The sequence below is a fragment of the Colletotrichum truncatum genome (assembly GCF_014235925.2).
Source record: "Colletotrichum truncatum strain CMES1059 chromosome Unknown Contig_0009, whole genome shotgun sequence".
NCBI classification, from domain to species: Eukaryota; Fungi; Ascomycota; class Sordariomycetes; order Glomerellales; family Glomerellaceae; genus Colletotrichum; species Colletotrichum truncatum.
The window spans coordinates 255554-267929 of record NW_027222406.1 but is presented as its reverse complement, the minus strand read 5'-3'; the positions used below and the strand labels follow the sequence as shown (position 1 = coordinate 267929).

Below are 12376 nucleotides of genomic sequence, written 5' to 3'. Positions count from 1 at the left end.
GGTTTGGTGATTTATAGGACAGGAGTTTTTGGTAGACGGCATTTTAACAATCAATAAACAGCAATTACATGAGATTTTTAAAGAATACTATTTCACTAAGTTGCAACTATTTCATGGGATGTTCCTGCACTTGTGTACAGATAGTAGCTTTGGATGAGTGTTGGCGAAAAATATGAACTGGTAGTGAGAGGCAGTGCTGTGTGGTATTCAGGACGCACGCAGCAAAGAATAGCTCATTTTCGGAAAGTAGATGTCAACTACTACGGATACGAGCACCACGCCTTACATTATGACGCCTGGGGTTCACCTACGAAAGCAGAAGCCTGGTACATACTGAGAGTGAACCCAATAAGTTCAACAAAACAGTGGTGACATCCCAGGCCTAGCCGCATGTTATAGCTTTTCAAAAACCGAACTTCCTTCGCATCATTACATCTCTCTTTTCATCACAGGCTTGCTAAATAGTTCCAGAATAGACCGAAACTTATAACTTCATTCACTAATTCATAACTTCTATAAATTTTGCATCCTGTATGCTATACAGAAGAGCTACTAACAGCTTTCTGTCCGGCCCCCATACCTATAGCCGCCTTGGAGATGTCTTCTATCTAATTTCATCGCTAACACAAAGAAAAGGAATAATACATGTTGGTAACAGGTTGTCAAGTCTTGGGTCTCGGGGTTTTTCTGAATTGGCAGTTTCAGAATCGAGAAATGTCTCGGCCGAAAACCCACGTAATAAACCAATACCAAGGGACAAGGACTTTGTTCTTGATACTCATGGACTTGGTAAGATACGCCGTCCTCCACAAGATCCAAGCCGCACTGAGTGTGAAGCAAGTCAGCAAGCAGTCAATTACGAAAATGTCCGGAGTTGACACGGTGTTTCATCTAATAGGAAGCGTGTAGACGTATTGTGAGAGGGGGCAACTCACCGGCCCTTGAGCTCATCAGCCGAGCTCTGGTGAATAGCGCGCCAGGAGCCCAGGTAGGTCATGGCGCCCCAGTTGCGGAAAGTGAAGGGACGAGGCTGCTTCTCACTTGCAGGCTCAACGCCGCCAAGTACCGCAGTCCGGTTCAACGTCTTCGCTAAGTACTTTGCCTTTTTTTTTCCCCCAAAATGTCAGTCGCTACAGTCAATCTTTTGGAAAAGGGGAATTCTTTACCTGTTGGCTTGCGACTTGCGCTGTCGCTGGCAACGTCTCAGTCTCAAGAACTGAACAGTCGCCCATCGCGTAAACATCAGGGAGCAGTGCATTCTCGTTCTTCGGGTCATCCAGACGAACGCGTAGGCGTGAGTCCGTAACTATACCGCCGCTCCGCTCGGCCTTCTTAATCTTCAACAATTCACCCTCCTTTTCGGTAGGGTTCCGGAGCTCCTTCGCGACGAGTGTTTGAATCAAGGGGTTCTGCATCAAGCCGGTACTCCAGACACAGATGCCAGCGCCCACCTCCTCCTCCCCATACTCCTTAATCTTGAGCTTAAGGCCGCCGCGCTCGCCAGGGCGAATACGTTGCAGATGGTGCTCCGTACGTACCGCGATGCCTTGGCGGCGGAAGAGATCCGTTGCGTACGTGGCAAGCTGCTGGTCGAACATTGGAAGCACTTTGGGAGCGATGTCGTAAATGGTGATGGAGACAAACTCCATCAGATGAGGGTAGATTTTGCACAAGTCATCGTGGATCAAGTCGTGAAGCTCGGCGGCAAACTCAATACCGGTCGGTCCTCCACCGACAACGGCGAAGTGAAGAAGTTCGCGGCGCTCCTCTTCCGTCACAGTCGGCCAGCTTGCCTTCTCGAATAGTTGCAGAACCTTGAGACGGATGCTTCGCGCATCGCCGATGTCTCTCAGGAAGTTGGCGTGCTCCTTTACACCCTCGATGCCAAAGGTCTGCGAGTACGCCCCAACGGATATGACGAGTTTGTCATAAGGCACGTCAATGGTCTCACCCTTGGGCTGGTGCGGCTTTGCGGGCAATGTGCGAGAGGTAGGATCCTCAGATGTGACCTTTTCGATACGGACGAGTTTGCGAGAGAAGTCAACGTCGTCGGCCCATGCTTGGTGGAAAGCATCAAGACCGAGGCGGCGGACCGGTTCGAGAGTCGAACGAAATTCAAGGGTGCCGACTGAAGTTGAGGCCAGGAGCGGAGTAAAGACAAAGTAGGAGCGTGGTGAGATTAGAATACGCTCATATTTCTTAGGATCAAGCTCACGGGCGAGAGCGTAGCCTCTGTTTGAGCATTAGCGAAGGGATGTCTTAACCAGTACCATTGTTACTTACGCCCATCCCGAACCGAGAATGACTACCCTTTGGCGCTTGTCGTCGTCTGGAGCAGGTTAGTTTTGAATTGTTCTTCTTGTCCATCACTTGACTCATTCTGATGAAGCTCACCTGCTGATGAACTAGAGGTCGTGCTGTTTCGGTACTTTACAATGCTGGTGTTAGTCGGCACCGACACTTGCAGCGGAGCGCCGGCCCCCTGGCGTCCGGGCCGGGCCAGGCTTCTCCAGTATTGTTGGGCGACTTTCGATGAGGCCATTTTGGGGTTGCAATCATGCCACCAGACGACGCTTGGTGTGTTCTAGTAGCTTGATGCCATATATAAACCAGAGCTCGTCAATTGGTTTGTCAAGTGAGAGAGGGTCTTTCTCTACTGGTTTGTGTGGGCGCGAAAATGGACCGGAACTGGCTTCGGTGTCCGGGGAGCTTTCAAAGAGCGCGCGGTGAGCAGGGGCGATTGCGATTGGTACGGACGGGGTTTTACATTAGTGTAGACTGCTTGGCTACGGCTGAAGACGGAAATAATGTTTAAGAGTGTCAATGCGCTCTTACAAGACAGAGAGATGGATTTCCAAGGAAATTAATTCCAGTGGTGGTCTGGCACAAATGTAGCTTTTCTCTTCTTTTCTTTTTTTTCTCTTTTCCCCTCTTCTTCCAAGACCGTTGAATACTACAATACATAATAAATATTTTCTTCTTTCTCAGCTCTGCGTCATATGGCTAGGAAATAACTCTGCGGGCGGCTTCTGAAGCAGCCGTGAAATGGTTGCCCAGAGCAAAAAGTGACGTCCTACTGCTCCACCTATGGATCCCCCCGACCCCACCCTTCCGCCGCCCCCGAGCGCTCCGGCCCCGAGTCTCCATTTTCATGCACAAGGTATGACGCCCCCATGACCTTTCAAAATTCTCTTTGCTCTATTACACGCTTTTTTCCAAACCGGAGATCTGTCTTATCTTTAGGTTTTTTTTTTTTTTTTCTTTTGGGCTTCTTCATCCTTGCCAGGTCCCCAATTTATTGCAACATGGAGTCGAGGCTTTCGCCGAGAACCCCCTCAATCTTCACGATCCACCTGTGTGTCTCCCGCTCAACGACCTCGTCGTCGTCGTCCTGGAGCTCGCTGATGTAGGGCAACATCTCAGGCAGCGCCGACAGCCACTCCTCGCCCAGCTTGGCGGTGAGCTCTTGCTGGCATCTAACGGCCGCCAGGCGCACCGCAGCCTGTTCGGAGCGCAGGTGGCGGAGTATAGAGCTGTTGAGCTCCTTTTGATGCTCCTGGGAGTCGGCCGCAGCAGCCAACTCCACGACCGCGGGGATGAGCTCGCCCGACAGATCAACGGAAGAGGCCTGTAGGAATTGCGCAGCCAGGACAGGTGCCACCTTGCCGAAGTGCGCAGGGGCCTGCCAGAAATCGTCCTGGTCATGCTCGAAGCATCGCGCCAGCGTAGACAACACCCTCTGCCAAAGCTCCTTTTGCTCAGGCAACTTGAGATCGCAGTTGGAGATGATGTCGACAGCATCATCCACAATGTAAGTTGCGTAGTTGGTGACAATCGACTTCAGGCTCTCGAAGAAGAGCTGGAAGAAACCGTAAATGCTGAAGCGGCGCAAAGCCCGTCCAGTGGCGTCTTGCTTGGGCAGCTGCGTAGACCATTCGACGATCTGAGAGAAGATGGGTCTAAACGCCGCATCGTTGAGCTTGTAGATCATCTTGAGTGCCACATCGTTGATTGAAGCCTCGATCTTGGCCACCTGTTGTGATGCCGCACCGGTGAGCTTGCCTGCCGCCTGCTCACGTCTGCGAAGATCCAGGGCACTGAGGAGAATTGTCGAAAGGGTAGTGACATTCTTGGTAATGGCAGACTTGGTGTGACTCTCCACGACAACACCAAAGATGTCGACCCAGTCGTTGGTTGCCTGCATAATCGTTAGCCCAGTAATCGTTGTCATTTTGTCCATGCAACTTACATTGTAGCCAGCTTCGGTGGCCGGGATCCAGTTCCTCTCCAAGCTGGCGAGCATGATTTTGGCGTCGACCTTCCTGGCGAGGAATCTAAGGCAGTTCAGGCGCTCGTCATCAGCCTCATCGTCCAGATCGGCCTCGGCAGACTTGTTGGAGGCGAGCAAGATGCTGTCCAAGTATTTTCCAGAGATCATGTAAGGCAGGTGCTGCGCCAATGCCGTGATGAACGAGTAGCCGGCGTTGTGCAGTTCGGTGGCCGGCTCGTCCGCCTCCACGCTTTGCTGGATGTACAGGATTGCCTGGGGCACAGCGACGGAGAGAATAGGCAGAATGCCATCTTGAAGAACATCAACAAGAGAGGAGAGGCAGAGCAGAGCCATGACGCGAAGGCGCACATCTGGCTGGCCAAGACAATGGACTCCAGCAATTGTCGACGCGGCCGCAGCCACAGCCTCGACATCCTTCTTGCCGTACTTTTCTGCGATCTTGTCGACGCAAGCAACCGCCGTGTGCTTGTACTTGATATCATCAGTATCGCGAATGGCGGCTGTAAGCTGCGGCAGGAAGGCGAGAAGAGCGGTTCTGGATGTGACGTCTGCGACACCCTCCTGATCCACACGGACCTCAAGAGCCCGGAGAACCTTACGTCTGAGATCAATTTCCGTGCGATCCAGGAGGTTCTCAACAGACTTGATGAACTCGCCAATGGAGAGGAGGTTGAGAAGGTTGGCGAGGGCATTGCCGCAGCACTCGTGCAAAGCCTTTTGCTGCTTGACCGTCTCTGCGAGAGACAGGACATCACGAAGCAAAACCGCATAGAGCTCCCGAATCTTGGAAGCGTCCATGTCGTCCTTCTCCGTGAGAATGCCGACTTCTTTTCGCAGCTTCCTGCTCGACAGGAGGGCAGGGAAAACAGTAAGCTGCTGGAGGGCGATGGTCTCGGGGTTTTTCTCATTCAGATCTTCGCCAACTCCTAGCAGAGTAGCCGACAAGCCGGGCTTGGGCTTGAAAATGTCACTGATCAAATCCAAGAGTTTGGAGAGGGTCTGGAGTTGCACCTCGGCACTGTATACGCCGAGAAGCTCAGAAGCAAATGCCATCAAGCTGTCGTTAGGGCCATATTTATCAACCAGCATAGCCAACAGAGCATACAGGAACTCGTCAGGACCGAGTGTGTTGACAAGAGCGATGAACAAGCCCTGTTTGCGATGGGATGGGATGTGCTCATAAGCTGTAACAAAGCTTGCCAGGAGCTCAGTAGCACCAGCGACTGGGTTGCGCTTACCCTTCTTGAGCGACTTCATCAGAGGCGGGACGACCTCTCTAATGGTCTGGTTAACCACATGAGCAGAGTAGTCATCGTTCTGGCGCAAGACAGAGGCACCCATAAAAGTGAAGATGGGCATCACACTATGAAGCACAAGATCAGGGGCCGCCGTGGCCAGACTGGCAATAAGAAGCAAAGCTGAGTTCTGCACGATAGGGCTCGAGGACTTCTGGATGCAGTTGACGAGCAAGTCGCCGTGTCCGCCAGAGCTGTCGATCTTCAGGTTCTTGTTGTCTCTGTAAGCAGGAGCCATGGCAATCAGACTAGTGAGAACCAGGTTTTGTAGGTAACCAAGTTCTGATCCAATCACAGTTCTGAAGTGCTGAAGCTCAGAGAGAGTGCCAAAGAGGCTGTCCAATAGCTCTGGGTGCGACGCAGGGTTGGAACCATCCACAAGCTGAAGAACGAAAGTGACTGATCTCAGGGTTGCACTCAGTTCAGCGCTGGCTTGCGCGCTAACTCCGCGGTTGGCTTCTGTAGAGCTTGTCCTGCGTCTCTTGTTTGGTGGCGGCTGAGTGATGAGTTTCGTACCAGTCTGGATAGACTCAAGGAAGGAAGACAAAATCTCCGTGTTGAGTTCGACGTTTCTCAAGAAATCGGCCGCCTCATCAGCAATAATGTCCTCGTCATCCTGCGATGCCTGCCGAGCCTGAGAGAGCTCCAGCATTGTCTGAGCCACATCGAACTTGGTGTCCGGCTTCATTGAGCTCCAAATGGCACGGATACGCGCAGAGATCGATCTCACCAGCTCGGGACGCTTCGCGGATTCGGGGTTCTTGATGATTGAAACAAGGCAGTCAAGGCCTTCGCTGTCATTCGGCACGACGATCTCGGCAAACCTGGTGTGAAGCAACGCCTGATCAACCTCCTCAGCCTCGCAAAGATGGCTCGTCTCTTCCGCAGACAAAGACGCCCACCATTTGAAAGCTGGAAGGAGTACCTTTGTTCTCGAGGTAGACGACACTCCCCTGATCCGGTTCAAGATTGACAAGAGATTAGACTTGACCCGGAGAAGAGGTGTCGCCACGATATGGCTAGCAAGGAAGGAAAGAACAGAGGTTCTGTTTGACTGACTCAGAGCCTTCTTTCCCTCACCGCCGTCCGCCTTGGCGCTGCTGTCCAGAGTAGAATGCAAGATTGCACGGATGTGGTCCTCATGCATAATGCACTCTTCGAGAGCCGGAAGGATGACGCCGTGAAGGAGACGAGAAACCGCATCGGCGTCCATCCAGTGCAGCTTGGCACTATCTTCATAAAGCTTCTTGCCACCCCAGACCGACTTCTTCGCATCCTTCGACTGAGGAGGGAAGATCTGGCCAAGCTGGATGAGCAGTTCAGCCGCAGCCCGACGAACCTTCTTGGAGGAGTCGACGAGCGCAACGAGGCAGTAAGGAATGAGGGCTTGGAAGTCAAGGTCGTTGCCATCTCCGTCGCTCAGGCGCTTCTTCACGGCGTCAACGGCAGCAGCGCGCGCAAGCGTGGGGTATGGGCCGGACCAAATTCGGACGAAGAAGGTGATGTAGGTGTGATCGCTGACAGCGGTTTGTCGACTCAGGGATGGAAGCTCGTCAAAGTCGGCCAAAAGTGACGGGTCCTCAGATTGTTGAGAGACAACACGAAGGAAGAGCTGGCTGAATTCGTCGTAGACTTCGCCAGGGCTGGTTGAAAGGCACGAAGGAAGTGTACGCTTTTGTCCAGCGAGTTCCTGAATGGTCTGGCGCAAGTCTTCCTTGGAGGGTGCCGCGGCTTTGGTCTCGCCCATCTCGACGTCCTCCCGGGGTTCGGGCAGAGCCTTCTTTTGTCTGATCGAGACATCCAGCTTCATTTCCAACTCCTCCACATCAAAGTCAACCTCCTCCAACACGGTTCGAATAATTTCGCTGGTTTCTCCAGAGAACCGTGACAAGTCAATCAGTGTTGAACCAAGCTCCTTGCGGATTTCGCCATCTTTGTCCACCTCGTCGTCAAGTCTGTGAGCTGCCAAAACCAAAGACTTGAAAATGACAGCAATTTGCTTCTCTTTCAAAGTCTGGCTCATCAAGATAGCACGAATGATGGGCAGACCGCGAGCATCACCCTTCTTACATAACCTCTCGATAAAGGCAATGCAAAGACCGTTCGTCAACTTATCAACTCTCCTTTCCTGGCCCAATTCGACAAGGATCTCGCCCAAGTTTTGTACCTTGAGGAGGGCCTTGGTGACCTTGGCGGACAGCTGCTTGGCCGAACGATATTGCGCCAAAATACACAGGCAAACAAGTCCGGGCCGCACCGTCTCGCTCGTCCAGCCAAGGACAATCTGCTCCATGAATGCTGACAGTGCCGCATCGTCAAAGTTGCCCTTTGCTGCTACTATAGTGATAGCCATGTAAGACGCGATTTGCAGATTGGGAACTTTCTTCATGAGCAATGCCTCGCCGAAGATAGGGCCCACGCGGTGCAGGAAAGTCTGGTCGTTCTCTTTCTGGATCGCCTGTCGACCTGATCGCATGTTCTCGAGCATACCGTTCACGGCTTCAGTCATGATACCGCCCCAGAAGGAGACCAGAGTAGGATATTGTTGTTGATTCCGGCATGCCTCGAGGGTGTATTCGGACAGGGTGGCGAGGAAGGCAAACTGGTGGATCGATTCGTGGACCAGAACAGATCGGGGAGGGGAGGTAAGAGATTTGATGTACGGATTCAAGAACCGGTATTCTTGCGGAATCTTGGAGGGTAGAATCGAGAGCAGCGTAACGAAGGCGGGAATAGAGTGGTATGGCAGGAAGGTCGTAATAAGAGATCGAGTGTTGTTTTCGTGAATTCTACCTCTGATTAGAGACCGTTGGAGGGCAGGAAAAGAGGCAAACATACCGGAATCTTCGTACTAGCCACTCAAGAGCTCTGATGGCGGGCATGAGCCGCAGTCTGCTGCCAACGAGGCGCAAGAAGGACTCGACCTTTTTATCCAGCTCGGCGTTTTCAACAGAGGTCATCTGGGTGCGGTCCTCACTCTGGCTCTGCTCACTGAAAAGAGTGAGCGCAAACGGCTTGAACCTTGCATCGAGTTCGCAAAGCTCGTCAAAGCCTTCTAAACATATCGTATACAACGTTTGGTAGCTCTGGGTTGCCGCAACTCTCGGTTCGAAGATCAAGGACTTGGAGTGGGCAGCTTTCTGTGCCTTGACGTCCAATGAAGCCTTCGAGTTGGCGGCAATCTGCGCCAACTGCGCAGCAAGAGAGGTCGCCATTTCTCAAAGAATTTGCGGCATTCCGCGATGTTGAAGTGCTCAATGGCGGGGAGATCAACGGGACTGGGATTTTTTCCAATGCGCCTGTACCTGGGCTTCACGATTTTTTTTTTTTTGGACGGGTATTAGTTCCGCCGAAGATTTGGCACCGATAAGCCAAACATCCAATGCTAGTGGCTTTTGATAAGGATAGTGGGGTCAAGTCCCACCATTCCCACATGGGCACCCTCTGCATTCCATGATGCGATTGTGCTTTCAGTCTCAACTTGCATCTGATAACGATGGATGAGTTTTTAAGCCTTGATTTGCGCCAAGTAATCGTACATCAGAATTCCCTCGGGTAGACAAATGAAGTATGAAATAAAGTATGCTGTTTTTGGCATCATTATGGGCGGGTTTTTATACCGTTCACTTACTGAGATTAACTGTTTTCTATCACTTGCCGACAGACGGCCCTGTGATTTTGTGAGAGTCGATGGCCAGGGCATTTTATTTTATTTCTATTTTTCTTGTTGCTATCACTTCTTGGGCAGTCTCGTAGAGTTACGGTGGAACCTAGGATTCTGCTCTCTTAGCTCTCTCGGTGCGACTGGAGCGCCAGTTCGTACAATTGATAGGCCGATAGCCGCAAATGCAGTAGCCAAAAAGCCTCAAAGTATTATGTCTTCGGGTATACGGGTGATAAGCCGCGTGAGTGGTTCCGTTGATCGTGGGTGCTTCGGGGTGCTCCATTTGGCGTCCCTGCAGCAAGGGATATATAAGACCGAGCCAAAAACGCCGGTAAATCGACACCCTCAGTTTAAGGCAGTTTGTAAAATCAGGCTTCCGTCACCCAACAGCCTCTTCTAACTCACCAAATCAATTTCGAAAGCAATATGGCGGTAAGTTGGTACTCCAAGAGTCGGAAACTACAAGAAAAGAAGAGAAAAGTGTTGTTAATCAAACACAGAAACCGTATCCCCAAATCGTCCTTTTCGGGGACTCCCTATTCCAGGGATCAGCTGTCGTATTTGATGGCTTCTCCTTCCAGGCCGAGCTTCAGTGCCGTACGTTTAGCTCACATTCAAAGAGCATTTGGCGGCAGCAGTCTCACTCAAGTTTATAGATGTTATGCGTCGTTACGACGTTGTCAACCGCGGGTTTTCTGGCTGGAACACGGAGAACGCTCTGAAGTATCTTCCTGATATCATTGCCTCCCCTTCAGATTCTGGCCCGCAGCTCAAATACCTCGTGAGGGATCCTAGATGTTTCCTGATGTTCCCCAGCCACTGACGGGGATCTGATTAGCTGGTGCTTCTCGGCGCAAACGATGCTGTCCAGCCCATGGAAACGACGACCCAGCATGTGCCCCTGCAGACGTACTAGGAGAATCTGATCAAAATCATCACGCACCCCAACGTCGCCGCTCATAAACCCAAAATTCTTCTTGTCACCCCGCCACCGATCGACGAGATTTGTATTACCAAGCTCGACCTCGCTTGGGGCCACCCCAAGCCTACCAGAACTGCCAAGATCAGCGCGGGATACACCCAGGCGGCCCGAGACGTTGCGGCCGAGGTACCCAACGTAACGTTGATTGACCTGTGGCAGGCCCTCCACGACCACGCCGTCTCCAAAACCCCAGGCTTCAAGGCCGGAGGACCCTTGCTTGGCACGCCCGAACTCGGTGAACAAGGCGGGCTCGCTGACCTCCTGCCGGACGGCCTCCACATGAGCGGAGAGGCCTACAGGGTATTTTACAAAGCCGTACTGCCTCACATCGGCCAGGAGTGGGCGAACTTACCGGAGGATGATCGTACGGGCTACATCCACCCAGACTGGCGGGATCTTAACCCTCCGGCGTGAGGCGAGGTACGTACACCACGAAGAGTACGTCGGTAAAGGCCAATGCGATTCTGGCCGCCAGTACTGATTTGAAATCGAAGAGAAACTAGACAGTCTAAACTTTTAGAATCAAATTTCTTTTACAAAGCGACTTGCACAGAAAGAGAAGAAAAAAAATAAATGTGAATGACTAATGAAGAGATGATCACTATGGCTGTCATAGCTTGACCTATCGTCGCATGTCACTTCTGTGCCAAAACCACAACAAGCAATGTCGCCGAGCGAGACATGTCTTGAATCGCCAAGAAGCGCTGGTGTCCAAGCATTCTCTCGTCGCAGCATTATATTTCGCAACAAATCGTTGGATGAGCTTGGGTCATAACCAAGCACCATTGATGAGCACGGGGCCTGAGTTTGGGAAACACATCGAATGACCGAATGAGCGACACAAGATTACCCCCGTCGTGGATTTGCAAAAGGGTTGAGCTTGCTCCGCCGTCTTCATAACATTTTGTCCCCTGTGAGGAAATTTGCAGCGATGTGCAGTTGGTACTTGCATGGTTGGCTAGGATGATGATCGCACAGCTGGGTTTCCGCCTTGAGTTTCCACCCCCTAATGACCTTTCCCTTGAGCTACGAGAAATACTAAATAAATAGTGAATGCATATGATGGAGGCCGCTGGACACTCAAAGTGCCAAGCTGGTGCACATTGGTTTTGGATGGTCTATGCACTGGCATCTTAACACTAGCGGGTTTAGAGTTCATCTGCCCAAGGTGCAGCATAGTGGAAGTCAAGTTTTCTGACCATGTGCAAGATGATGCTTGCACTTTCGGCGTCCTGACGGCATGTGGAATGGCGGCTGGATGTACCTTCCCACACTTCATCACAGGCAATATGGAGGGAGTCTTCAGCACGTTCCATGTGCTGAACATGAGCCCCCCAATCAGCCCCTCCTCCAGTGTCACACCTCGCGGCGCGGCGAACAACTGGCCTGCTGCAAGTTCCAGTTGGTGGAGGGCCACGACTTGGCCTTGCAAGTTCCCTGCCCATACTCGACGCGTTGGGTAATTTAGGTGCCCCGCAGAGGTACTGGCCAAGTACTGCTAACCCCCAGCTCTACTACGTAAGGGCACTACAACATGCCCGAGCTCGTTATCCAACAGCCATAACACCCAAGGCGGCCTGCATTGTGCATATGTTGCGGTAGCCAGCAAGGGCCGCGGTACTTGAGCACTACCTTTTCTCGCCGAGTGGCCCGTCTATCCACTCCCATCACTGATCACTGACCGTTCACCTCACCACCTCGGAGCCCGCCTTGCCTTGTCTTGTCCACTTCACTAATTCAGTTTCCCGGCCCAACTGATCTCCAGGATTCCGTTTGCCAGCCCATTTCTTCCAATTCCTTCCCCTCTCTCTTCCTTCACAAACAATATACCCGGTGCACAGGCACGAAGAAGCCACCCATCTCCTCCTCGACCATTGTCCCAGTAGACTCGAACCCCGACAAAATTCCTGTGCGACCGAACCACCTACGAACAAGCTACCAACGCCCGATTCCAAACAATCCCGGCTCCTCTCTAGCGCCCTCCGTGACGACAACACTTTGTCCAACTCATCAACGACAGCTACCAGACGCTCACCTCCAATCTCTACGCGACCGGAACACACACATCAAGTGCTACTTGACCCCAGTTTTACTGTCACTCGTTGTCGAAATCTGCCGTTAATCCACACATACACAAACACACA

At 52.0% G+C, this 12376-nt stretch overlaps 3 protein-coding genes across 3 annotated transcripts; 1 reads left to right on the top strand and 2 right to left on the bottom strand.

The window, feature by feature from the left end:
• Positions 1–701: 701 nt before the first annotated feature.
• Positions 702–2542, bottom strand: CTRU02_212611 (pyridine nucleotide-disulfide; the record flags this gene model as incomplete). Its single annotated transcript, XM_036723557.1, has 5 exons — positions 702–825; positions 936–1102; positions 1167–2232; positions 2284–2329; positions 2395–2542. The coding sequence occupies 5 exons, from the start codon at positions 2540–2542 to the stop codon at positions 702–704; spliced, it is 1551 nt and encodes a 516-aa protein (XP_036584833.1).
• A 753-nt stretch (positions 2543–3295) lies between these two features.
• On the bottom strand, positions 3296–8801 carry CTRU02_212610 (BP28CT domain-containing protein; the record flags this gene model as incomplete). Its single annotated transcript, XM_070205881.1, has 2 exons — positions 3296–8375; positions 8425–8801. 2 exons carry the CDS (start codon positions 8799–8801, stop codon positions 3296–3298), a joined length of 5457 nt encoding a protein of 1818 aa, XP_070060274.1.
• Positions 8802–9676: 875 nt separating this feature from the next.
• On the top strand, positions 9677–10073 carry CTRU02_212609 (gdsl lipase acylhydrolase family protein; the record flags this gene model as incomplete). The annotated part of the gene is made up of 3 exons (XM_036723559.1): positions 9677–9682; positions 9751–9847; positions 9907–10073. 3 exons carry the CDS (start codon positions 9677–9679, stop codon positions 10071–10073), a joined length of 270 nt encoding a protein of 89 aa, XP_036584835.1.
• Positions 10074–12376: the final 2303 nt, after the last annotated feature.